The sequence below is a fragment of the Dromiciops gliroides genome, chromosome 1 (assembly GCF_019393635.1).
Source record: "Dromiciops gliroides isolate mDroGli1 chromosome 1, mDroGli1.pri, whole genome shotgun sequence".
Classification (NCBI taxonomy): domain Eukaryota; kingdom Metazoa; phylum Chordata; class Mammalia; order Microbiotheria; family Microbiotheriidae; genus Dromiciops; species Dromiciops gliroides.
In genome coordinates, this window is record NC_057861.1 from 522,784,892 (window position 1) to 522,812,607 (window position 27,716).

A 27,716-nucleotide genomic window follows, 5' to 3' on the forward strand; every position below is an offset into this window, starting at 1 on the left:
AGGAGGAATTCTTTTAAATGTCTTATTCCTGAGCCGTATTTCCAACATTTTTTGTGATCATACTCTATTCTCATCTTCACATTGAAGTTATCAATTATCTATGTATATATTTATTTGATTTGAAAATTTCATGAATTTTTTTCAAATAATTTATCTCTCTCTTCAATATAGATAAAAATTAAAAAGGCTTATTACCATAAGTAGACTACTAGATGATTTATTTGGATGTGGCAACCCATAAAGGAAGAATTCAAGGTGGCCCTCAGTTCTTAGTCTAGAGGTACAATGGTAGAAATGAGGCTGAAGATGCTAATAATTAAACTATTTTAGACTACTTACAAGCAAAAAATTAACTGTTGGTATTCTAAGTATGGACTAGCTAGGTGGTGCAGTGAAAAGAACACTGGGCCTAGAACCACAAAGACTTTTCTTCCTTAATTAAAATCTGTCCTCAGACACTAGTTATGTGACCTTGCTCAGGTCACTGAACTCTGCCTCAGTTTTATCATCTGTAAAATGTGCTGGTGTTAAGGGCTAAAATTCTAGCTAAACTGTCTAAAATATCTAATGAGTGGTCGCCAATAAATTATAAGCTTTAGCAAGAGTTAGACTTTTAAGCATTTATTAAGGAGAATAAGAATTTGGTAAAGAGAGAGAAAGGCCTAGATTCCTATCTATTAAAAGGAGAGCACATTTCTAGCTCCGCTCTCCACCAGAGTCCAAAGGAAAGAGTGCCAGACAGAGCGCTAGTCTCTTCCTTCTTCCTCCCACTACCCAACGTCACTTCCTGATGCCAAACAAAAGACTCCTGGTCTTGCCCTCAAAGACCTTCGCTTCATGGGCGGAACTCTTCTACAGTAAGTCTCCAGCAGGTGGCGTCATTCCAATCGTTACACTGGAGAAAAACATGGCAAACCACTCCAATATCTTTGTCTAGAAAACTCCAAATGGGTTCATGAAGAGTCAGACTTGATTGAAAATGACTTAACAACAACAACAAAATTTCTAAGTGTGAGATACAGGTCCAATAAATGGTGGAGTAATATGTTGTTGGAAGAGTTGGACAATATCGATATTAATATTGTCACTAAATTCAAAGCTGATGACCTCATAAAGTTATGTTCAAGACAATAATTTGATATTTGTATGGATCTGTGCTCCTTCAGATGTGGCTGCTACTTTGAATGGCATTGATCATAATGCATGCATACTTTCTCATTCCAAGTCACTCTTGTCTTGTACTACTCCATGATAGCCCTAATCAGCATGCTGAGGGATTTCTATAAGAACTCTTGATGAAGCACCTAGGTGGAGCAGTGGATAAAGCACCAGCCCTGGATTCAGAAGGACCTATGTTCAAACCTGGCCTCAGACATTTGACACTTGCTAGCTGTGTGACCCTGGGAAAGTCACTTAACCCTCATTACCCCACCAAAAAAAAAAAAAAAAAGAACTCCTGACATTGTGTAGGAACCAATGGAGCACAAACCTTTTCCTTGATATTATTATATGTCCAACCTACTTCCTTAACTTCTCTTATCAGTTCTTTATCTGAAAAATAGATGTGATAACAATTTCCTCACAACCTCTCATGACATTGTCTTTTTAGAGTTCTTCCTTTTTTTACATTAATACATATTAATGGATAATATATAAAATGAGAAAAAAATTTTCATAACATAGTACAAATAAAAAAGGTGATAGTACATGAAACTGGAAATCTACTAAGCACAACCTGCTATTACTTTCAAATATATAACAAAATGATGTTAATATATATTTTTTTCTTTTCTTTCCCTACCCTTCTACCTCATGACATTGTAAGGAGTAAATAAGATAATGTATATCAAGTACTCTGTAAAGTGCAAAGCCTCAGTAAAACCAATTAGTATTGTGTTTTATGGTCTTCCTCGACCATAGTCTGCTGGTGGAAGGAAACACCAGCCTTTCTGTGGTCTTTGCTTTTGTTTTGTTTTGTTTTGTTTTTGTTTTTGTTTTTGTTTTTGTTTTGTTTTTGCAGGGCAATGAGGGTTAAGTGACTTGCCCGGGGTCACACAGCTAGTAAGTGTCAAGTGTCTGAGGCTGGATTTGAACTCAGGTCCTCCTGAATCCAAGGCCAGTGCTTTATCCACTGCGCCATCTAGCTGCCCCTCGGTCTTTGCTAACATTTAGATTTTTTAAACCATATTCTTTCTGCCTGTGTGTACTATAGTTATGTCAGCTTCTTTGGTAGTGGGCTTGTCATTGACCCTAAAAAATGTTGTAGAAACACTTTGTCATTTTTTGTGAGAATGCATCACTTAGCACTGTGGGATTCACTGACTTTCATCCAACTTTAGACCCCTGCAGTTTAAGAAATGACTGCTGCTATCTGGAATAATTTCCCACACGCTTGATCTATGTCAACAGCTACTTTGTCACATAGTATTCCTCCATTTTTATTTAGAGATTGGCTTTTAGTACTAGTGAAATTGAAGTGGCTAAGGTGAAAGAACTAAGTCCATCTCAAAACCAAAGAAAAATAGGAAAGGGAGAAGCAAGAGGGAGGAGGAGAAGGAGAAGGAGGAGGAGGAGGAAGAGAGGATCAAGGGAAGGATCAGTGAGGTTCCATGGAAAGAGTGCTGCATTTATATTTAGAGAAAGAGCTGGGTCTGAATCCTTATTCTGCCATTGCTATGTGTGTATCCTCCTTGGACTAGATGCATTCTGAGGTCCTTTCCAGCTCTAAATCGATGATGTTCTCTGATTATTGAGAAAGTACATTGGAATTACACCATGGAAATTAGTCTTCATTAATATAAAAATTAGTTATATATTGTTACTAGCAATGTAATTTTAGTAATAAAAGTACTGAATTTGGAGGGAGGAAAGCCCTGGCTTTTAGTTTCATCTTACCACTTGCAAGCTAGGTAGTGCAACAAATAGGGAACTGAAACTGGAATCAAGAGCACCTGAATTCAAATCCTTTCACAGGTATCAACCATGTGACCCTGGGTAACTTCTTACTGTCTTGTTTTTATTTTTAATCTGCAAAATGGGAATAATAGCACCTACTCCCTGGGGTTGTTGTGAAGATCAAACAAGTTAATATTTGTAGAGTACTTTGTAAACTTTAAAGAGCTCTATAAATACTAGCTGTTATTAGGCAAGTCACAAAATTCTTTGGTCTCTATTTCTTTGTCAAATGGGAAAAATAGAATTTGCTTTAGCTATCTTACATGATTGTTATAAACATTAATTCAGATAGCATTTTTAAAACTGTAAATTATAAAATATAGAAATACCTTATTATATTATATAATTATATTGATAGTTATATACCATATTATACTTAATAATATGGTATATACTAAATATAATTATATATTAAGTATTTTATAACATTTTTATAAATATAAGATTATTATTAATGTTTTTCCATCTTATAATTCATGCATTGTAGATCATCAGGTTTAGAGCTGGAAGGGGCTTTAGAGATCATTGAATCCAATCTCCTCATTTTACAGAGGATGAAACCAAGGCTCAGAGAAGTCAAGTGACTTGAACAGGGTCATGAAGCTAGTAAGTGTCTGAGGGGGATTTGAATTCATGTCTTCCTGAATCCATGTCTAATTCTTTACTATATTATATTGCTTGGAATTTGGATAGAAATGGTCTTAGACTGCTATCTTATCATTTTTCTTTTGGTGTTTCATGATCAGTGGACTATTGCACAGGTATAGATGAATGATTGTTTTTTGTAATGAAGTTAAAATACTGGGATATAGGATGTTAAGTTTATGTGTTATCATCATCACTACAACCACTTCCATCATCATATATTTCAGGCTAAAGCTTTTCTGTATTATCAGGGGCCAGTTCTGTAAGTGATGCTTAACTTCAAATTTTAGGCATTTTATTACAAACATCACCACCATCACCACCACCACCACCACTTTCATTAAATCTACAAGTCCTTTGCAAGAAAGTAGAGTATTATTGGTATAGACAAGCCCAGCTAAATCTCACCTTTATCAAAGACAAAGTCCTCTGGTCATGTAAAGAGCAGGCCTAAGTACAAACTTAGCAGTTTGCAGATTGTAATGTTCCCTCCTCCACCCTTTCATCCACCCCACTAATAAGATGTGATCTCCTTTGAGGGCAAGTTCTATGTGTCATTTTGTCTTTATAGACCCAGCACCTTGCACAGAAATGGTATTTGATCAGATTGGATTGTATTATCTTTGTGTTTAAGATGAAAACGTGAAGCTGTCTAAGGCCATTGGCCAAGAACTGAGGCCTTCTCTCTGCTTGTCCAATCTTCTCTCTATTCTTCTGCAATCAATTACATTTTCTTTCCACACCTACTCCTTTCTTTTGATGAAACCTTTCAGTGTATATGACTTGTATGGTAGGAACTATCTAAACATTTCTCTGATTTTTATGATTTTTTTTTTGCAAACCTGCATTTCTCTCTTTTTTTGATCTGTATATGATCATTTGCCTTTGTTTTATACTACCTAATGGAATAGACAGAATTGGCAGAGGGGGTGGGTGTGGGGTGGGGGATGGGGGGTTGCTTACTGGTCCAGTTCTATGCACATAGTACTTAATACCACATTCACAGAACTACCAAACTAATAATGTTGAGTACAGCTGGGATCCTGGATATTAGACATTCATCTTTCATCATAGAATTTGCCCACTCAATAGCTATAGCCAGTGATGTTGTGTTCTCCCTTTCAGACACTCTATTTTCAGGGGAAAAAATAAATTCAGTAATCAGTAAAGAAACCAGAAAATCATTTTTTCAGATAAATCACCTTGGAAAACCAAGATTTTAATTTCTAGAAAATACAGTTAGAATTATAACAGATATAAGGGTTTTCCATGTTTATTTTTAAAAGGATGATTATACTAATTACATAGTTCTAAAACTTCCCTGATCAAACCAAGCAAATGCAAATTTTTGAAATCTGAATTATTTTTTTAAAGTTAGATTCGCATAAATTTTCCATGTTAATTTGCACACAGGACTCCACAGTCTTCTCTGTCTTGCTTTGAACAAATCCTCTACCTTGTCAAAGGTCAGTTGCCCCCTTCACAAAGTGGGGATAATAATATCCTCATAGGTTTATAGGTTCTTAGATTTAAAGCTGAAACAAGAGACCTTAGAGACCATCAAATCCAGCCCCTTCATTTTACAGATGGGTAAACTGAGACTGAAAGAGGTTAAGTGAATGCCCAGAATAATACCATTAGTAAATATCTGAGGTGAGATTTGAACTCATGTCTTCCTGGCACCAAGCCAATAACTCTATCTTTCTCTGCTTTCCTGGCTTGTCACAAGGAGCAAGTGAGTTAAGGAGTGTAAAAATATCTTGGAAATTATAAAGCACCGTCTGCACAAATTTAAGGGATAAGACATTTGATTAATTTTGAACATAAGGGGTAAAAATTAAATTCATTTTAAAATTCAGTAACCTTTATTTATTTTCACAATGGGGTACCAGGTACCTTGTTAAGTTCTGGGCATACAAGACAAAGGAAGACAGTCTCTGATCTCATTCTACTGGCAGTCGTGGGAGAGATGGATAGGTGAGTCTGCCACAATAGAATATAAAATGAACACAATAATGGTGATGTTAGGAAAATTGAGGCAGGGGATAGTCTTAAAGACTGAGATGGTCAGAAAAAACTACACAGAGGTAACATCTGAACTGAGACCTGAAGGAAGATAAAGAGTCTAAGAAGTAGAGCTGAAGAAGAAATACATTCCAGTTACAGAAAATATCTTGTCCAAAATATACAGGTGTGGTAGTTGGAGAGTGGATTTCAGGACCCAGAAAGCTATCATTTCCTATCATATCTCTCCTTTGAGATGTAGCTAGGTAGCTCAGTAGATAGAGGGAAGGCCACTAAATTAAAATCTGGCTTTAGACACCTTGGGCAAGTCACTTAACCCCATTTGCCTCACTTTTCTTCAACTGTAAAGTGGGGATAATAGCAGTACCTATCTCTCAAGGATACTGGGAAGATCAAATGATACACCTCTATTTTTCCTCCCTCTTTCTGTGACTCCTCCTTTCTCTTCCATTTCTTCTGTCCTTCGGACCCAGTTGTTCACAACACTAAATGAGGTGGGAGCCACCAACTTTAATTCCTTTTGATGAAAGGGAGAACCCACAGCCTTTGCCCTGATCGGACATTCTAGGGTCCATGTGGCTCTGTCAGCTTGACCTATCTTAGCCCAAGGAGCCCTGGGTCTTTCTATCAGTCCTGCAGGGGCTTCTGGGATTCCCTACTAACTCGCTAATGTTTTTTCCTTGATGTGTTATCTCCCCCAATTAAAGCAGAGATTGTTACTTTAAAACACACACACACACACACACACACACACACACACACCAACAACAACCACAACAACCTTTTTTGTTTGTAAGTAAACTTACTTTGCGTGGGTACTTGACACATGGTAAGCATTTATAAATATTATTTTGTTAATTCATTTATTCATAAGCATTCTAAGAAATGGATGGTGAGAGGTGGAGTATGGATCTCAGCGGACAGCAATTTGTCCTCATACATATTTAGTGCTACTGTCATAGCTTCACTCTTTGTGAAACCACAAACCAAAACCACACAAACCTGCGTACTCGTATCTTTCATTCCATAGCATGATGGAATTTCTTTAATGATACAGTAGCCATTCTTCACATGTGTTTTGTTGCTAAAAGACTTAGGTTGTTTGCCTTGTCAGCAAACTTGTTGAATGGTTGTGACTAAGTGAGGGGCAGTTCCCTGCAGTGTTGTCGGAATAGGTGGAACAAAATAAAATAAATTTTTGAGATATAAGAAACTTTACAGTTGTTTTCTATCTTTAAAAACCTTTAATTTGCAGTATATCTTTTTTTTGCTCAAATGATTCTATATAATTTGTTCTTGAGTTAATAAGATTTTTACACATATTCTTTAATTTTTCATTATGAATCCACACTTAGCACATTTGATATTATATATTCTTTTGCTAAATTATGAGCTTTCCCGAGTCCAGCCCTGATTTATAGCCCACAGAATTTTGAAGGAGTTCAAATCAGGTGAATTCCCAGGCCCCTGAAACCATCTTTTGTGACAAGTAGTGTGACAAGTAGGTCAAGTTGGAACATTCCATCTCCTTTTGCGAATTTCTATAATCCTGGAACAATTTGTGTTTCTTAGCATTTCAATGTATTTATTGAAGTTCATCATACCCTCAATGGAGACAAAACTTCCAGGCTCAATTGTAGTAAAGAAACAAAAACAACCAAAAACCAAATCATTTTTCAGGTGGTTGCTTTATCCACAAGATGTCCAGATAAAGAGGACTTCTGTCATAGTTGTGGTAAAAACTTAAATGAAAAAGTCAATTTTATCAGTGAAAATTACTTTTTTTCCTTTCAGTTTTTGATACTCCAGTCTTTGTGTTGTGTTACCCATAACAAACTCCCCCCCCCCCCCCCCCGCCCCAGCAGTGGTTAATAGCTGGGTTTTTTTTTTTTGTCTTGCTGTTTTGTTTTTTATCCCCCAGTCAATCAACAAGTATTTATTAAGTACTTACTATATTCCAGGCAATGTGCTAAGCATTTCACAACTATTATTTCATTTTATCTTTATAGCAGGTGCTGTTATTTCCTTATTTTACAATTGAAAAAAATTAAGGCAGAGGTTAAATGACTTGCCTAGGATTCCACAACTGGTATGTGACTCAGGCCACATTTGAACTCAGATCTTGCTGATTCCAGGCCCAGGGCCCAAGATTCCTAGACTTCTTCTGTTAAATGTTTTGATAAAGAATTAAATGAAAACATGAATACTCATTCCCCACACCAACAGCTATTATAATATCTCTTATGGTTACTGATGTTTTCTCCTTAAGAGCTACAACTTTTGCATGTTTCCTTGGAATAATATTTATTCTTAAAAACTATAGGCTTATAAACAAAACAAAAATAGACAATGAAATGCATGCATGGCATGACCTCTAGCACTCAACTGACAAAAGCAGGGAAAGCTAATTCAATCTAGCTTTATCTAGTCAGTGTCAGACATTTGAATCAGCCTGATGTCAGTAGATAAACATGTGCATAAACCATTGTTCTCACTAAATGAAACAATATCAAAACTTATTGCTTATTTCAACTAATTCCCATACCCCTGCATACTTGGCTCAACTGAGAACTTTCCACTTTTATCCACTTCTGATTTTGTAACCAAATTCCTTGGAAATAGTTTATTCCCTTTGCTACTCTTATATTTAGACCAATCTACTGAAGAGATCAATGTAAGAAAGTTTGACATGTTTGGAAACATTGATGGTAACATTTCTGGAGCGCTTTAAAGTTTATAAAGTTCTTTTCATGCAACAATTTTGTAAGGATTTGTGGTAGTCTAAATATCAGTAGGGCAGCTAGGCAGCACAATGGATAAAACACAGGGCCTGGGGTCAGGAAGACCTGAGTTCAAATCTGGCTTCAGACACTTACTGACTGTGTGACCCTGCCTCTGTTTCCTCATTTGTAAAATGGTTTGGAGAAGGAAATGGTAAATCAGTATAGTATCTTTGCCAAGAAAATCCCTAATGGGGTCATGGAGAATCAAATGCGACTGAAATGACTAAATGACAACAACAACAAAATATCACCAATACTTCTTTCCAGTGGGACCCAGTACAGATTATAGGACCTCAGAACTTTGAACTAGAAAGCACCTTGGTGACAAATGTGGTCCAACACTCATAATTTATAAATAAAAAAGCTGAGTTCCAGGGGCAGCTAGATGGCGCTGTGGATAGAGCACCGGCCCTGGATTCAGGAGTACCTGAGTTCAAATCCGGCCTCAGACACTTAACACTTACTAGCTGTGTGACCCTGGGCAAGTCACTTAACCCCAATTGCCCCTCAAAAAACAAACAAAAAAACCAAAACAAACAAACAAACAAAAAAGCTGAGTTCCAGAGAGATTAAGTGAGTTGTCTATGTTCCCATAGTAAGGTTCAGTGTTAGGACTCCAAGCAAATGCACAGGACTCCACATCCATTGAGGTAGCAAGGTGGTACAGTGAATAGAATACTGGGCCTGGAATCAAGAAGAAGAATTCAAATCAAAATTAAAAAATTAGTCGTGGGGCCCTGGAGAAATCACTTCAACTCTGTCTTCCTCAGTTTCCTCAACTGTAAAATGGGATAATAATAGCCCAGACCTCTCAAGATTGTTGTAAGAATCAAATGAGATATGTGTAAAGTGCTTAACACCTTGCCTGCCACATACTAGATGTTTAATACTTGCTTATTTCTTTCTCTATTACACTATGTTGCAACAAAGGAAAAGGGCTCTGTGAATAGCAATAGGCTAAATGTGGTTGTTATATACTGGGTAAGTACTGAGATTAATGAAGGTTGGAAATAATAATCATGTTGTTTCGATTCAGACTTAACTTTTGTTCCTCAACATTTAGGAAATAGAACTTTGTGAAATTAAATCAATGAAAACAAGGGAACTATTTTTCTATGCCCCATAGTTAAACATGGCTCCACTGAGATGTCAGAAATGTATCATTTCTTTGCCATAGAGCCTTTTGGCAAGGAAAGAAACCTGTATAATCCATCACTCCTGAGATTTTTCCTTCAGGGACTATGGCACAGGAATATGGACACAAGCTTTAAAATATAAATGAAATCTTTCTATTCACAGACTCCTTCCAATCCCAGAATGTCTGTGTTTGAAAATAACACAGAGGTTTTGGATTATATATGGCCACCCATCCATAGTGCACATGTTTTTTTGTTTTGTTTTGTTTTGTTTTTTAGTGAGGCAATTGGGGTTAAGTGACTTGCCCAGGGTCACACAGCTAGTAAGTGTGTGTTAAGTGTCTGAGGCCGGATTTGAACTCAGGTACTCCTGACTCCAGGGCCGGTGCTCTATCCACTGCGCCACCTAGCTGCCCCTGTGCACATGGTATTTTGATACTAAAATGACCACTGAGATATTCTTTGGTAATATAACCCTATGTTCTGACAGAGCAACTTAGAGACAGGTCTTTGAGGCAAAATTCCTTGTTACCTAACAATTACTTATCCCTATGTTGAGTAAGCTCCAAATTTTAGAAATGACAATGCTTGGGTAATATGCTTTTTTCATGAAACATTCTATACATATTTTGTCTAGTCTTTTAGGGTTTATATATAAAAGATTTATACATGAAAACACAAATAAAAGAAGAATCCTTGACCTGAAGAAAATTGTAATCTAGAATAGAGATTCTTTTTCTTATATTGAAATTTCTTTTTTTAATTATTTCCTTTAAACATTCATTTTGTAAAATTTTGATTTTTAAATTATCTCTCTCCCTCTAGCCCCTCTGCCATCCATTGAGAAAGGTTAGGAGAAAATACTTAATCTTTCTATTTTTACAGCATTAATACTATACTATATTCATAGAAGGATTCTCCCCTGTACTGATGAAATCAGAACCCTGGATAAATCCACATACATTTGTGTATTTGAGAATATGATACCTATTATACAAGTGAAGTCATGAAAAACATTTCCATATTGGCCATTTTGGAAAAAAAAAGGAAAGGCCAGAAAAATTAAAGTGAAAAATATATCTATCAGTCTGTACTCTGAGTAGAAAAGGGGTTCTTAAGTTTTTTTTTCGTTTGTTTGGTTTTTTTGTTTGTTTGTTTTGTGGACCCCTTTGGTAGTCTGGTAAAGCCTTTGGATTCATTCTCAGAATAATGGTTTGTGGGGACCAATTTTTAATTGGGGAGTGCTAGCTAAGAGACTCGCTGCAATATTGGGGCAAGGAAGGAGACTGGCAGCCTCCCTCAAAACAGAAAAAGATTTATTTTAACAAGAATGAACTTAAAAACAAAACACAAACAGGATCAGTAGGATCAAGGGAAAGGAAATAAAATGGGGAAAGGGAAATGATAATACCTGAAAAAATACCACCACCCAGGAATCAGCTGAAAATGCGCAGCAGAACGCCTGTCACTTTCCAGCTTCCACCTAGAATGCCCAATTCTCCTCCCCCAAACCTAGAAACACCCCCACACATCCCCAACCAATGGGATGGCTGCTCTGACAGTCACATGACTGCCCTCACTAGGCTTCCGATCATTATAATTTTGCCAGGCCCATGTAGGCATCGGCGAGTGGTGATGACGTGAGGTGCCAGAGCCCTGACAACGGTTACAACCAATGGGTAGAGCACCGTGTGGTTTGCTGAGCCCCAGGCCAGTGCACGCTGAGGCATAAAAACCTCAAATAACAATTAATTCTTTACAGGTTTAAAATGTACAGAATAGAAATACATAGGATCACAAAGGAGGCCAATTCTATAGGAAGAGAGTTATTCAAATATGTTTTTAAAACAAGGTCACAGGTCCCATGTTAAGTATTCTTTAGGAGACAGGCACACAAATCAATATGCAATACGAAACAGGTTAGGTGATATCAGAGGTCAGAACAATGTACAGAGGAAGAAGACATCACTTTCTTCTCAGATGGTCAGGATGTGATGGATGGGTTGAACACCATTCTGGCTACAGAGAAGAGTGTGAGGAAAGATTCTGTGGAGACAGCAAAAACTGTTGGGATTCTGACGCCAATTTCATTCTTTTTGAATACCTCGAATGTGAGGCAGTGTATGTGTAATAGAAAAAAAAAAAACAACAACACGAGATTTGCAGTCAACCCAAAAGCATTCCTTAAGTGCTTGCTATATGCTGGGCACTGGATTTACAAAAACAAAAAGTAAACAGTCCCTGCCCTTGAAGAACTTACATTCTAGAAGCAAAGCCAACATATAAGCATACAGAGAATATAAAATAAATACACTGTGGTTTAGGGAGAGGCAGGACACTTGCATTTGGGTGAATTAGGAATGCATTTTATTGAAGGTGGGGCTTGAGTTGAGTTAAAATTCCTGGTTCAAATCTAGATTCTACTGTGCAGTGTACCACCTTTGTGACCTTAGGCAACTTGCTTAGATTCTTTGCATTTCCATTGTGTCTACTATAGAATTATAGAACTAGGCTACTTCTAAGGTCATTGGCAATCCTGAATGTACTAATTCACATAGGAAAACACATCGTGTGTGAGTGTGTGTGTATGTGTAGGGAGGATGAAATAGACAAAGACAGAACAAGAAAGAGGAGGGAAAGAGAAAGGGTGGGAAAGAGAGAGAAAAGTGAGAAAGAGGGAGAGAAAGGGAAGGGTGCACATCTTCAGTGCAATTATGAAAGTCATTTTCAAACAGATATTGATAGTTGGTTTATTAACAATATCCACATGCAGCTATATCTCCAAAGTAGAGACTATTAGAATCCAAGTCTCTTCATTAACTTTGCTTTTCTAGGCATTCATGGCCACTATTTTGGTTTGTGCCTCTTTGTTCTTTGGCAGTTTGGAATTTAGGGCAGCTTGGAATGAGTTTCTCATAAAGAAACCTGAAGTTCTCTTTTGTCCAGTGTCCTATATTACATAAATGCCATAGCTCAAAGCAATGGGCAAATACTCATAGTGGCCTCCCAGTTTTGCCACTTGCTACCAGTGGGATCTTGGAAGTCTCCTAACCTCTCTAGGCCTCAGTTTCCTTATCTGTAAAATGAGGGGGTTGGACTATTTGGCCTCTTGAGATTTCTTCTATCTATAAAGCTATGAACCAGCATAGGGTGGTGATCTAGACTCTTGGATTTGGACTGGCCTATTATAGCCTTTGCCTTTTAGCTTCCTATTAGGTGACCAATGAATATCAACCTTTTGGGTAGATCTATATCCATGTGAAGTATGAATTATATATTTGAAAGTCACCAATCAATCCATCAATAAGCATTTAAGTGCTTGCCTCTTACCAGTCACTGCTAAGTACTAGGGATTCAAAGAAAAACACCAGTAACAACAGTATCTCCCCTCAGAGAGCTTTAATGAGGGAAAACAATATTTACATAAACAGCGACATTCTGATTTTGTGCAGCTTGGAGAGGAAGGCTCTATATCAGCTGATGGGTCCCAGGGCAGGAAGAAGGCAGCTTGTAAGCTGAATCTTGAAGGAAGATAGAATGTTGTACATAAGGAGCAGCTAGTAGGCCAGTATGTCTAGGCTGTAACGTGTAGAATACAGTACAGCTAGCATCTGATTAGTGCAAATTATCAATTCCATGAAATGATTGTATGTATTCAAATCCATGCTATTCAGAGTTATAATGATTTAAATATGGTCCCCTGGTTCCGTCCCATGGAAATATATAGATAGAGTGACTTCAAATACGGTTATCCCTTCCACATCAAGGATGTTAGGGGTACTGAGTACCTATGGGACACCCTGTATTGCTTTATCATCAAAATAATCCTATGAGCTAAGTCGCAAAGGCATTATTAACCTGTTACAGATGAGAAAACTGAGGGTGAGGAGGGTTGAGAGACTTGCCCAAGGTCACACAGTTGAGTGTCAGCTGTAGGAATTAAAGTCAGGTCCAGGATTCTGCATCTCTAACCAATTGGATAAAGGACTGCAATGTAGAGTGTAGGCAGTCCATTTTAAAGGAAACAGCAACAACAATTTTTGTGACTTTGCTAATTTTAAACTTTATACGGTCAGCATTTGAGAGTTTCAAGCTATTTTTATAGTTTATTTATAATTATTGAAGAATACATCCTCTCTCAATGACAATGTGCTTCTTAAGACAAGCTTTAATTTTTTTTTAAATTTTAACTCCATGATATACAGTTTTGGCATAGATAGAAAGAAAACAAAGCAAAACAAAACAAAACCTTTCAGCTTCTGGGTCATTCCTGGTAAAAGGCCTTTAGTGGTAAGAATGGGAAAAATAATGGGACTGGTATTTTCTTGCTAAGTGTGAGGGTAGAGGGGGGCTAAGGGTATGGTGGAAAAGGGGTGAGAAGAGGACAAAGCAGAGATTCTTAGAACAAGTTTACACAGGGGAAGACCCAGAGTCCATTGCCAGAACATGATTTTCAATTTGTTTATTCAGTTCCATTATCTGGGTAAAATGAGCTGTCAGTGAAGCCACAAGTATGATGCTTAGCTGTGGTCTTAACCACAAACAGGTTGCAATATTTACTTAAAGAGCCATGAGCTCCAAGCTAGCCATTGTTAGTAGAACAATAAAATATTCATTTTATTTAAGTGCTGCATCTATTGCTAACTATCGTCCCCATTTTATAGAATAGGAAATGATGGCTGAGGAAAGTTGTGACCTCTCACACAGATAAGTGTCAGAGGTGAGATTCAAACCCAAAGCTTCCCAACTCCTCCAGAAGATCCAGAACTCTATGCATAGCATCACCTAGCTGGCTTGCTTTTTAGATATTAAAGAGGATCTCTGGTTTAATTGATAGAAAGCTGGATTCAAATCTAACCATTACTCTTGCTGATTTTGGCAATTTTTAAAATTATAAAATGAAGAGAGGGTGCTGATGTTCTGGCAGAGGGAGTTTCCCCTGGGGAGTTCTGCCTCTTAGCTTCTCTGGTTTCCATCAAGTCTCTGCAGAAAACCTCTTCTGCAAGTAGCCTTTTCTAGTGCTCCTAAACCTTAATGCCTTCCCTGTGAGATTGTTGTTTTTCAGTAATTTTCAGTCGTGTCTGACTCATTGTGATGCCATTAGAGGTTTTCTTGGCAAAAATACTGGAGTGATTTGCCATTTCCTTCTCTAGCTCATTTTACAGATGAGAAAACTGAGGCAAACAGAATTAAGTGACTTGCCCAGGGTCACACAGCTAGTAAGTGTCTGCGTCTAGATTTGAACTCAAAAAGATGTCTTCCTGACTCCAGGTCCGGCACTCCAGCTACTGTACTACCTAGCTGCCCTTCCTGTAAGATTACCCTTGCCCCAATTTTATATATATGTGTATGTACTTATATGTGTATATGTACATATTTACATATGTATGTGTACATATGTGTATGTATTTTTAAACTTTTAATTTAAACTGAATAATTAAAAATTTTATATGTGTGTATACTGTTTATACTGAGTTGTTTCCAAGTTATCTTTCTAATTAGATTGTGAACTCTCTGAAAGTAGGGACTTTTTTTTTTTGCCTTTCTTTGTATTCCCAGCACTTAGCACTAGCATAATGCTCGGGACATAAGGGCTTAATAAATGCAAGTTTACTAACTACATCAGTGAAATCAAAGTTCTATCCCTATCCTTGTTTTGAACTGGAGTTTGAGATGTTTCTTTGAATTAAGGAAAAAGAATGATGTCAGTGAAATGCATTCTGTCTTCTGCTGCTTGTAGCTCCAGTGGTTTGCTTAGGGCCTTAATATCCTATTTGCCTTGTATTTGGAGCATGTAGTAATTTAACCTGTTAATCAGTACCTTGGTCTCTTTCCCCCATCTAATGCCTCAATTATGCAGACAATAGTAGTCTTCAAAACTTCCTTGAATGAGTACATCAAGACAGACTCACTAAATAGTGAACTTCTGATTTCTCCCTCCCCTCTTCTCTTTGAGGTGAGGTAGGAGTAGGTAATGGTTGTACTAATCTTTTGAATGCATTGTGACTAAATTAGCTATTGACAGAAAAAAAAAACCACCAATCTAACAAAGGGACACTTAAAAAAACAGGCAGATTGGAGAGGCTTTCCAGATTGGTTGGTAATTTTAAAACTAAAATGGATCTGGGGTCCTGGGAGGGGGTGGGGGGAGGGAAGAGGTTACCTTCTTTCTGTTTCAGTAATCATGCCTGTTATAAGAGGAATTGTCCTCTCAGTCTCCCCCCCCCCCCCCCGCCTCCCATGGAAAATTGAGATCCTATGTCAAAGACACAGTGTCTAGCATAGGCCCCCAGCTAATCGCAGAAAGGAAGCCAGTGTGAGAGCTGGGTTATAACCTAGCCAGACCTAGCCATGTCTCCTGATGCCCAGACCAGGGATTTTCTAATACAGAAAACTTAGGAGTGAGCATAAAAGGGTTAATAAGCTTTTTTGGTAATGCATATAATCATCTATAAGTGATAATCATCATTTTACTAATAACTGTCAATTTGTAATAACTTGGTGAAATATAAGAATTAGGACTGAATTTATGATTTTTATTAGTGATTTATTGATTTATGAATTTATTATTATTAACTTTCCTAGATGAGGAAACTCACTTCACCAATGCAGGTCAGCGCCTTCTCTGTAATTTCTAGTCAGAGAAGTGAAATGTGCTTTTTAAAAATAGGTTTAAGGTTTACAAAATACTTACCTCACACTAACCTTATGAGGGGCATGTATTATGTTCCTCACTTTACAAATGAGGAATCTAAGGCTCAGATCTGTTCAGTAACTCATCAAGTGTCACACAAATAGCCATTGTCAAGGCAAGGATTTGAACTCAGCTGTTTCCTTATGTTTCCACTATACCACATGGAAATGACTAGATTGTCCATGAATCCCTAATCCGAGCTCCATGTAAATTGCTTGAATAAAGCCTGGTACGTGGGCTGTGTTTAGTCAGTGGTAAATGACCCCAACAAGCCTTATTTTTCTTTCTCTTCTTTATGGAATGTCAATATTTATCATGTTCTCCTCCCTGGCAGGTGGAGTGGATACAACAACAAGTGGTGAAAAAAAGGATAAAGAGGGACTTTGAACTCAGTGGTGCCCAGTCTACTTACTTCAATGATCCCAAGTGGCCAAGCATGTGGTATATGGTAAGTTCAAACAACAACAACAAAAACCATTGACTCTAATTCATACTATACAAATCTTTATGGATTGATGGACTTCTGTTGGGACTGGACATTGTATTCAAATAGTGAGAGGGAGCATTATTTTCTGCTCCAAAGCCAATAAGTGGAGATTAGTTAATGTGCTAAAAAAGAATATTACACTATTCATTACATTTTTTTCTTCACTGAATTTTGCCCTATATATTATTAAGCTATAAGAGGAAGGAGATGGAAGGTTTAACGATTGAGATTTTCTTGAGAGGGATCACTCTAGACCATAGCATTCCAATTGAGGAGTGAAAAATTGGAAAACAAACCAAGGAAGATAAACCCATGGACTTATTCATGTCATTAATGAACTTTTTCTTTCTTTCTTTCTTTCTTTCTTTCTTTCTTTCTTTCTTTCTTTCTTTCTTTCTTTCTTTCTTTCTTTCTTTCTTTCTTTCTTTCTTTCTTTCTTTCTTTTTTAATCAGGGCAATGGGGGTTAAGTGACTTGCCCAGGGTCACACAGCTAGTAAATGTCAAGTGTCTGAGGCCAGATTTGAACTCAGGTCCTCCTGAATCCAGGGCCAATGCTTTATCCACTGTGCCACCTAGCTGCCCCCCATTAATGAACTTTTTAAGGGAAGATCTGTGATTTCATTGGCATAAGGCTATTGCAGTGAGGAATCACTACCAGCAGAGATGGGCATCCTTTCTGCAACCTGTAGTCTTACAGACTCTAAACATTTGAGGCATGAGAAATTGTGACCTGCTCAGGGTCGGAGAACTACTATATGTCAGAAGTTAGATTTAAATCTGATTCTTGCTCACTACTCTATGCTGCCTTTTAATACAAGTTTGTTTTTGTGAGTAGGGCTTGTTTCCTGGTGCATAGTAGGTGATTAATAAATACTCATTGATTGATTGATTGATTGAACCAAGCACTATGAATTACCCAACTCTTGTAAGTGCAACAATTCTATTAAACAAATCAAGAAAATGTAGGAAGAGGAAAAGAGTGGGAACAGGATCCATAGAATTTCTAGGTCTCCATCAACCACCAGGTACATTTTCTGGAAAGGATGATTTCAGAGGCTTTTCATTTTTCTGAGGAAACTAATCTGACCATTCCATTGTTGTCTGTAAGAGAAAAGCAGAACGTTTAAAGAATGAGGTTATCATTCTCAATGTAGGGGGTGATGGGTGGGAGGGAGACAAGTCAGGTTTTTCCTCATTGAAAAAAAAGTAAAATATAATTTAAAAAATGAAAGTTTGAAGTTAAAACCTAGGTGTCATTTGTTGAGTGTTCACATGAACTTAACCTGGGTAATTTAAGCTTGATTTTTATGACAGTTACCTGGTCTCACTGACAGTTTTTCCATTTGGTTGAGTGGCCCCTTTAACATTTGAAGTTGTTTTCAGTTTATAGGGTCACTGCTCTTGCTCGGAATGAAAGTAAGTTCTGATTATAAGTTATTTTTGAGTGTTACAGGAACTTAAGGCTGTGTTATGACAGAAGTACACTAGGGAGGGTCTAACATTTTGAGAAGTCAGTGAAAATGGATAATATAGATGGCTTTAACATAATCAGGCAATCTATTTGGCCACTTTCTTTCTTGCTTTTGGAAAGCAATATTTACCTCTAAGGAAAATAAAGTATTAATTAGGGGCCTTAAGGGTTCAAAATTGAGGATTATCAATCTTGAACATTTATTCCTAAAAGTTAGTTTGATGTTACATGAATGTTATGTATTATGTGTAAATAATTACCAAAAATCCATTAGATTTTAACAATTTGGTTCAGACGTTTGGTTTCCTTGATGTAGGGAGTATCCCAATGAGGAAGTACTCCATGTCTATATAGAGAAATACCTATTCTACTCATTAGAGTTAGAGAGCTATCTTGACACTGTAAAATTAAGTAATAATGATAATAGTTGATGTCGCAACAATTTAAAGTTTGCAAAACATTTTACATACATTATCTCATTTAAGCCTCACAACAATCTTCTGAGGTAGGTGCAATTAACCCCATTTTACAAATGAGGACACTGAGGTAGGTGCTATTATTATCCTTATTTTCCAAATAAGGATACTGAGGTTCAGAGATTTAAATGACTTACGCACATAGGTAAAGATAGGATTTAAATCCAGTTCTCCCTGATTTATACTTTTTCTCTTTTTTGAGGGGTGGGGCAATTAGGGTTAAGTGACTTGCCCAAGGTCACACAGTTAGTAAGTGTCAAGTTTCTGAGGCCAGATTTTAACTCAGGTCCTCCTGAATCCAGGGGTGCTACTTTATCTACTGTACCAACTAGCTGCCCCCAGGATTCATACTTTCAAAAAAGAATTTCCTTTTTACCCTAATAGAATATAAACTCCTTTACATCAAGGTCGATTTCATCTCTGTCTTTTTATCTCCAGAGTCTAGCTCATTGTAAGTTTTTATTAAATGTTTGTTGATTGGTTGCCTATCATTAGACAGAAGGATCATTACTTGATGGGAAGATTGGACTCTTATTTTTAGGAGTGGGAATGTTATATATAATTAATGGAGTTTTTTAATTTAGTCATGTTTTACATTTATCAAGGAATCTGATATGACCTCAGTTTTCCCAATCCCACTTAATTCTACTACCTTCCATCTGTTTGTTGTCTTCAATTTATCCTGCTTAAAGCTTGTTTGTGCATGGTACAGACATAAATAAATATGTATGTATGTACATATGTATGCATGTGTGTGTCTCAATCGGCCACTGTGAGTTTCTTACCTCTCTGTCTGTAAGTGGGTCGTGGGATATTTCATCTTGAGAACTCTGGAATCATGGCTGGTCCTTTTATGATGAGAGTTCTGAAGTTTTATTGATCAGACTTGCTTTTTTTTTTTTTTTGGTTTTGGTTTTTGTAGGCAATGGGGGTTAAGTGACTTGCCCAGGGTCACACAGCTAGTAAGTGTCAAGTGTCTGAGGCCGGATTTGAACTCAGGTACTCCTGAATTCAGGGCCAGTGCCTTAACCACTATGCCATCTAGCTGCCCCTTTATCAGACTTTCTAATCAATTGAACTGATCTTAATACAAACAGTGTTGGAATTTAGCACTTGAAAGTGCTTCTGATGGGAGCCCCTTTGTGTACAATTTTGGAAATGATATTAACATGGTAACTATACAATACCATGAAAATGCTTTTATCTTTTAGTAACTAATAACAATAAATATTATTAAAAATAATGTCTTAATTAATATCATGAAGGATACTGTTATTATATAATTATTATTATTTGGTACACTACCTTGGTATGGAATTGCTTATTTATCTCAGGATTAGTAATGATTTTGATAAAAATTCATAATAAATAATGTCATATGGGCAAGCCCAATAAAATATTTTTTAAAATGAGACTGACCAAATTCTAGTGTTTATTGACCAGAGCGAGAGCCCCGGGTTTAAGTCTCTTTTCTGACATATACTGACTCTATGGCCCTGGCTAAATCACTTAATGTCTTGGTGTCCTGGTTTAGCAATTTTCAAACTTTTTGCTTTCAAAAAGTTTGGTCACTCTTTGTTGTTCTTTATTCAGTACAGTCATGTCTGACTCTTGGTGACCCCATTTCAAGTTTTCTTGGCAAAGATACTGGAGTGATTTGCTATTTCCTTTTCCAGTTGATTTTAGAGATGAGGAAACTGAGGCAAACAGGGTTACCTGACTTGCCCAGGGTCAAACAGCTAGTGAGTGTCTGAGGCCAGATTTGAGATCGCAAAGCTTCCGGACTCCAGGTCCAGTGCTCTATCCACTACACCACCTAGCTGTCTTTGGTGTCTCTTTACACTCTAAAAAAATATTGAAGACCCTCCCCAAAGAGCTTTTATTTAAGTGGTTATATCTATTGATTTGTTTGTTTGTTTGTTTTTTGTTTTTTGCGGGGCAATGGGGGTTAAGTAACTTGCCCAGGGTCACACAGCTAGTAAGTGTTAAGTGTCTGAGGCCAGATTTGAACTCAGGTACTCCTGAATCCAGGGCCGGTGCTCTATCCACTCTATTGATTTTTTAAATTGTTTTTAGAAATGAAAACATTCTAGTAAATAGTTTTCACCTCATGGATACCCTGAAAGGCCCTTGGTGGCACCTAGGAATTTCTAGACTGTGGCCCTAGGCAGTTCTTCAAGACCAACAATTGCAGAGTAGGAGCAGATCTGCATAGAGGGAATCTCCTCCATGGAAGGTATTTCTCTACACAAAGTAAATCACAAATGCCATCTAGAACAATTAAACAGTTTCCTTACAATATCCCTGGAAAGAGGTCCTGACTATCTGAGGATAATAATGTTAATAATACCAATGAGAGCTAGGACTTATAATGCTTTAAGGTTTTCAAAGTACCTTATGAAATGTTCTCTTTCACAGTATTTTTTTTTTTTGGCCAGGCAATGAGGGTTAAGTGACTTGCCCAGGGTCACACAGTTAGTAAGTGTCAAGTGTCTGAGGCTGGATTTGAACTCAGGTCCTCCTGAATCCAGGGCCAGTGTTTTATCCACTGTGCCACCTAGCTGCCCTTACATAGCATTTTAAAGTTTGGGAAGCTCTTTAAGAATATTGTCTCATTTTGTCCTCACGGGATCTCTAGGTGGTAGGTGCTATAAGGATTTTCATTTTACAGATGAAGAAATTGAGGTTGATAGAGGTTAATTGATGGGCCCAGGGTCAGACAGCTAGTAAGTATCTGAAGCTGTATTTGAACTCAGGGCTTCCTGACTCTGAGGCAACACTGTTCCTATTACTTCACTTAGCTACTCACATGATTATGCTGTTATTAAGAAATGATGATCTTCTTAAACCATCTAGTAATTAAAACAAGGTTACAGAAAGAGGAAACTTTTTTCCCTTTTTCTCTCCTTTTTTTTAAAAAAAGTGCATGACACTGGGTTCCATGAAGGCGTGCTGGTTGGTTCTTTTTGCAAAATTTTTTTCAGATTTGCAGATCAGCAGAGTGAGAATTAGCCGAGTTCTGCTGTGTGTGGGGGGGATATAGCTGCCAAGAACGATTGACTAGCTAGGACAGTAATTGTGAAAAATGATTTTAAGCCACATGGTCCTTTCTCAGCCAACTGGATAGGGTTCAGCACTCCAAGAGCGTGGAACACGGCTGTTTCTGTGGTTGGCGCGCTCGAGCCTTTCTGATGATTTATACTCTCATTTAACTCTAATAAAAACTGGTGGAGTTTACGGTATTATTGGCCTGGCAGCTTTGAAATCATCCTTTTTAAACATCCCATTTAGCTTTTTAAATTGAAAATGCAACATGGTAGAAATATGTAACCATGTGGCACAGCCGGAGGGAACCGGGAGGCCTTGGTGAAAAAGAGCAGACAAAAGGCAGGGTAGCAAATGATGTAGTGGAATGATCACTGGATGGGGAGTCAGGAGACATGAGGTTCTCATCCAAACTCTGTCACTAACTAGCTATGTGACCTTGAAGAAGTCATCTTTCTTCTCTTGCCCTTAGTTTCCTCATCTGTGAAATGAGGATGTTGCATTGGACAATCTCTGAAATCTCTTCCATGTCTAAAATGTCTGATCCCCTGATCAGGAAGAGAAATTAATATTGTGCAGTGACTAAGGTTGAAGGTCTCCAGCTAACCTGAACACTAGTCATAGTTTTGCCCTAACATAGATTAAACTACTAAATTAAATCTCAGTGGTTATATTAAACAAGCAATTAAACAAACAAATCAAAAACAACCCTCTAGGTGGCATGCAGTGAAAAGAACACAAAATCTGAAGTCAGAAGATCTGAGTTCTCCCTCTACCACTTACTACTTCTGTGACCTTGAGCAAGTTGGTTGACCTCACTGGGACTCAGTTTGCTCAACTGAAAAAATGAAGGGGTAGGACTATATAACTTTTTTTTTTTTTTTTTTTTTTTTTGCGGGGCAATGAGGGTGAAGTGACTTGCCCAGGGTCACACAGCTAGTAAGTGTCAAGTGTCTGAGGCCAGATTTGAACTCAGGTCCTCCTGAATCCAGGGCCAGTGCTTTATCTACTACGTCACCTAGCTTCTCCTATATAACTTCTAAAGTACTTTCCAGAGCTATTTATGATCTTATAGGGAACAGCTAGGTGGTACAGTGAATAGAGCACTGGGTTTGCAATCAGGAAGACATCTTCCTGAGTTCAAATCCAGCCTCAGACACTTAATTACTAGCTGTGTTACTCTGGGCAAGTCACTTAACCATATTTGCCTCAGTTTTCTCATTTGTAAAATGAGCTGGAGAAGGAAATGGCAAATCTCTCCAGTATGCTTGCTTAACTGACTTTTCTTTGCAGTGAAGTAGAAAAATTCCTTCTCTGGAACTGATTTCTTTACTCTATTCTCCATAAACTGACTTATGTTACATTATATTAATTAAGAACAACATGGTATGATGGAATGAATGTTTGATTTGGAGATAGAGGATCTGGGTTTAAATATCTTCTCTATAATTTACTACCTTAATGGTACTGAGCAAATCACCTAACTTCTTGGAACTTCTAAAGTCAGGCCTCTAATTAGATAAGATGCAATGTGGTCTAGTGAGAAGAGCTTGGAGAGAGGGAACCTGGATTTGAATTCTAGCTTTGCCACCCTCTACCTGTGTAACTTTGGGCAAGTCTCTTAACATCTCTGGGTCTCAGTCTCCTCATCTATATATTTTTTTTTCTTTTACGGCACAATGAGGATTGAGTGACTTGCCCAGGGTCACACAGCTAGTAAGTGTCAAGTGTCGGGGGTCAGATTTGAACTCAGGTCCTCCTGAATCCAGGGCTGGTGCTTTATCCACTGTGCTACCTAGTTGCCCCTCCCCATCTATACACTGAAGGAGTTCAACTAGATTTCTTTCTGAGGTCCCTGGCAGTAGATAAACTCATTCTTTAATATTTCTTCTCCTGTAAAAAAGAATTATAATAACAACTATCATTTATATAGTGTTTTAAGATTTGCAAAGCACTTTATAAATATTTTCTCATTTTATTCTTGCAACAATTCTGGGAGGTAGGTGCTATCCTCCTTTTACAAATGAGCACACTGAGGCAGAAAGACATTGAGTGACTTCTACAGGCTAACACAGGTAATAAGTGCTTGAGGCTGGATTTGTACTGAGGTCTTCTTGCAGTCAAGTCCAGCCCTCTACTCACTACACCACCCATCTGAGTAAGTCCTCCTTATCTGCAGGTGGATGGGTGAAAATAAACCAAAGTCTAGTCTTGATCAACCATCTTAAGTAGTAGGTGAGAGGTGAAGGAGAAAGCAGAAACTAGGACCTAGAAAAACTGCTTAATAGATAAGTTTATTTTTATTTATCTATTTACTTAATAGATAAGTTTAGATGAAAGGCCTTGAATCAACAAATCTGAGACTTTACAACCACAGAAGAGATTAGGTCAGTTCAAGGTTCACCAGGTATCAGCTCTGTAACAACAGTAAATGAGTTATTCATTAAGGAAAATCTCTGCCCAAGATTATATTGTGACTTTCACAAAAAAACAACTTGGTTTCTAGTGAAAGATGACTCGATGCCCATATTGGAGCTGTGCCTAACAGAGAGAGCCAATGAGGGCTGGAGGACTCTACAAATCTATTTATCCAAAGGAGTTCCCTAATTGTAGCTGTAGTTACAGTCATCTCCGCTTGGTAAGAATGTGTGTTACAATGGAAATGGTGCTGCATTTGCAGTCAAAAAGCACCTGGGCTTTAATCCCAGCTCAAAGACTTATTAGCTATGTGACCTTGGGTAATTATTTCACCTCTGGGGCTTCAATTTCCTCATCTATGAAAGGAGGGGGTTGGACCAGGTGACCTCTGAGGTCTTATCCTACTCTAAATCTATGATCCTATAATGGAAATAATTTGGGATGGCTCTTCTAAGTAGAACATAATTGCCTGCCCTGGCTGGAAGGACTTGGACAGGGTCAAAGGTGACAATGAGGTAATTGTCCCATGGTTGATAGGTTAAATGACCCTCATTACCTATTACTGCCCTACTGGCATCACTGATGACAAATTCAGTATCAAAAATCAATCAGGGGCAGCTAGGTGGCGCAGTGGATAGAGCACCGGCCCTGAAGTCAGGAGTACCTGAGTTCAAATCCGGCCTCAGACACTTAACACTTACTAGCTGTGTGACCCTGGGCAAGTCACTTAACCCCAATTGCCTCACTAAAAAAAAAAAAAAAAATCCATCACTTACATGTATTTATTGAGTGTGCTAACTGTTTGGCTAGGTCCAGTATCCAGTGTCCAGTATCTCATATTAATTTAGAGTGTGGGAAAGTTGTAAGGAGAGGTCTCCTTAGAGCCTGTATCTGAAGCTTTTCAACCTTGATGGTAAGAATGTAAGCTCTTTGGGGCAGCTAGGTGGCGCAGTGGATAGAGCACCAGCCCTGGAGTCAGGAGTACCTGAGTTCAAATCCAGCCTCGGACACTTAATACTCACTAGCTGTGTGACCCTGGGCAAGTCACTTAACCCCAATTGCCTCACCAAAAACAAAAAAAAAAAAGAAAAAAAAAAGAATGTAAGCTCTTTGAAGGCAAGGACTGTTTGTGTTCTAGCATACCCCAGGCCCATCACAATACCTGGTATGTTGTAGGTTCTTCAACGTTTGTTAATTGATTGATAGATTAATTATAACTTAGTATTATAGAAAAGGTCCCTCAGTCCTTAGCATTTTTAGCATCTAGGAGTCAGACAAGTTCCAGGCAAGAGAGGAAAGGAATTTCATGGTTGTCAATGGAAGATAAGGATAAGGACTTAATAGCTTGAAAAGAATGCAAACAGGCATTCACTTTGCCATAATGGTTGCCTTGTCCAAAGAACCGAGAATCACAATCATCCTCAGGAGTCCCAAAGATACTGATTTTTGGCTAAGAAGTTGAAATTGGCACCACTCAAGTGAACAGACTTCAAGATCAATGATGAGAATCCTTTGAAGCATTGTCCTGTCTTGCCCCGCCCCCCAAAATTGGCAAACGGAGAGTCTAAAAATGTCTATTCATTATTTGGTCAAAGGGACAGGTGAGGCGAAAGGGCTAAGAAAAATCCAATTTGTTCTGTAGCGATTTACTGCTCACTTCCCACTGTCCCCCAGCAGAGGAAAGATAAGTGATCCAGAGGAGCGAACAAAGTTGATGAAGTCCATTCCAGACAAATGAAAAGGAACACACATTGTCATCAGATAATTTAAACTAGTCTTTTATTCTAATGAGTTGTGAATTAGTTCTACCCTATCAGGAGGAAAAAAGATCTAGTAATCGCCTCAAACTACTCAATAGAAACATTTACCTAATGTGCAACTAATAGGGAAGAAATAGAGAAAGATGTTTGCCCCAATGGGAAAAAGGAAGAAGTGGTGATTCATTTATTCATTCCTTCAGTAGATATCTGTTGTACACTACCTATATGTTCTTATAATAGACCAAGGATTCTAAACCATTTTTGTCTATATAATCAGCAAAGCAATCAATCAAGCCCTGCTTTATAGCATTTGCTGATTTCTACTGGTGTACATGTCGACACTGAAAATTTAACAATTGGCTTTTGCTAGCCAATTTGAGCTGGTTCCAGTACACTCTTGAATTTAATATATCTCTCTCTCTCTCTCATCTATATTCCTTATTCATTGATTCATTTATTGATTTGCTCAAATGCAAGAGATATTGTTGAGTTATAAATGGTAGTACTTAGTAACTGGTTATATGAGTGTTTGGGGTGGGGGAAGGTGAGACAGATGGAAAGAAAGGAGTGAAAGGAGATTAAGTTTTCAGATCTGGGTGACTGAGAAAATAGTGGTACCATTAAAAGAAATGAGTAAATTATGAGAAACACGATTTTGGGAATGTTTTTAGGTATGCTGATAGAATTATGATCAGATAAACTATGATGAGATGTATTAATTCATTTAAAAATCTGACTTCTGGTTAGTTATCGCCTCTCACTCCCCTCCCAGACCTAAATTTAAAAAAAACAAAACAAATAAAAAACCAACCAACTGCCAAAGAGATTTGCACCAAAATATGAAGAAGAAACTATTAAAACAGGAAAGAAACAATGTTAAATGAATGTTGCCACCCTTCCAACAGACACTGATTTGCTGGCCCAAATCTATATCCAAATATACAACAGTGGAGAAGAGATTTGAATGAATGAATAAAAAATGAAGATCTCATTTCCATCCCAACTTTTAGTACAAGGGGAGGCCAAAAGGGACCCTGCCTAGCCTCACAAATTTACCATGGATTGGGCTTCTTGCTTCAAAGTGACCTGCCTTTGGCCACTTGGTAACTTCCGTGTTTGGCCTTAAGGAATAAATGAGGTAACCCAAACAGTAGGCGGATATTTCAGTCTCATTTCTGAAAATTTTGATACATTTCAGGTGGGAAGGAGAAAGGAAGAGAACAGTAAGTAGAAGAGAAACCTGAAGAAAGTAATTTATTTTAGAATAAATTAGTTTATAAAGGTGAACCCAATATCTCTCATTCCCTAATGAAATGTGTGAAACCCCATAGTCTTTTAAATTTAACTCATACTCTTGGGAAATAACCCTAGTATTAACCAAAAATGAAATAAGCTATCACCTGTTCCTCACCCTAAATAATCTTTTTTTTTTTTTTTAAAGCAGGGATCCACACAAATTTACATAAGGAAACTTCATAGAAGAGCCCTTCAGCTTAGCACTTCCTTTCTAGCCTTAGAGAGTTTTCCAAGGCAGGAAGGGGGTGGGGGGGGAGGGGAATGACTGAAAGATTAGATGATTTTCCCAGGGTCCCAGAATGAGTGTGTTTCAGGTTCTCTCTTTCCACTGTGCCTCTCACTCCCTTTTACTGGGACCTTTTATTGTTCCTTGGCTGCTTCTTAGAAATAGTGAATGGATAAGGCTAATGACAAAACAGGCAAGAAGTGAGGTTAATGGGTAATATTAACCCATCATTAAGAAAATGGAGTACACGCTGTTTCTTCAACTCTAGGTGTACTGGAGAGCTCCATCTCCCATGGAG

The 27,716-nt window shown here is 37.8% G+C and overlaps 1 protein-coding gene across 1 annotated transcript in view; it reads left to right on the forward strand.

The window, feature by feature from the left end:
* Positions 1-27,716, forward strand: part of PCSK5 (proprotein convertase subtilisin/kexin type 5) — a 649,923-nt gene that overhangs the window by 112,545 nt on the left and 509,662 nt on the right. Inside the window, 1 exon segment of the mRNA XM_043976670.1 lies at positions 16,573-16,686. Within this exon segment, the coding sequence (XP_043832605.1) occupies positions 16,573-16,686 (114 nt within the window).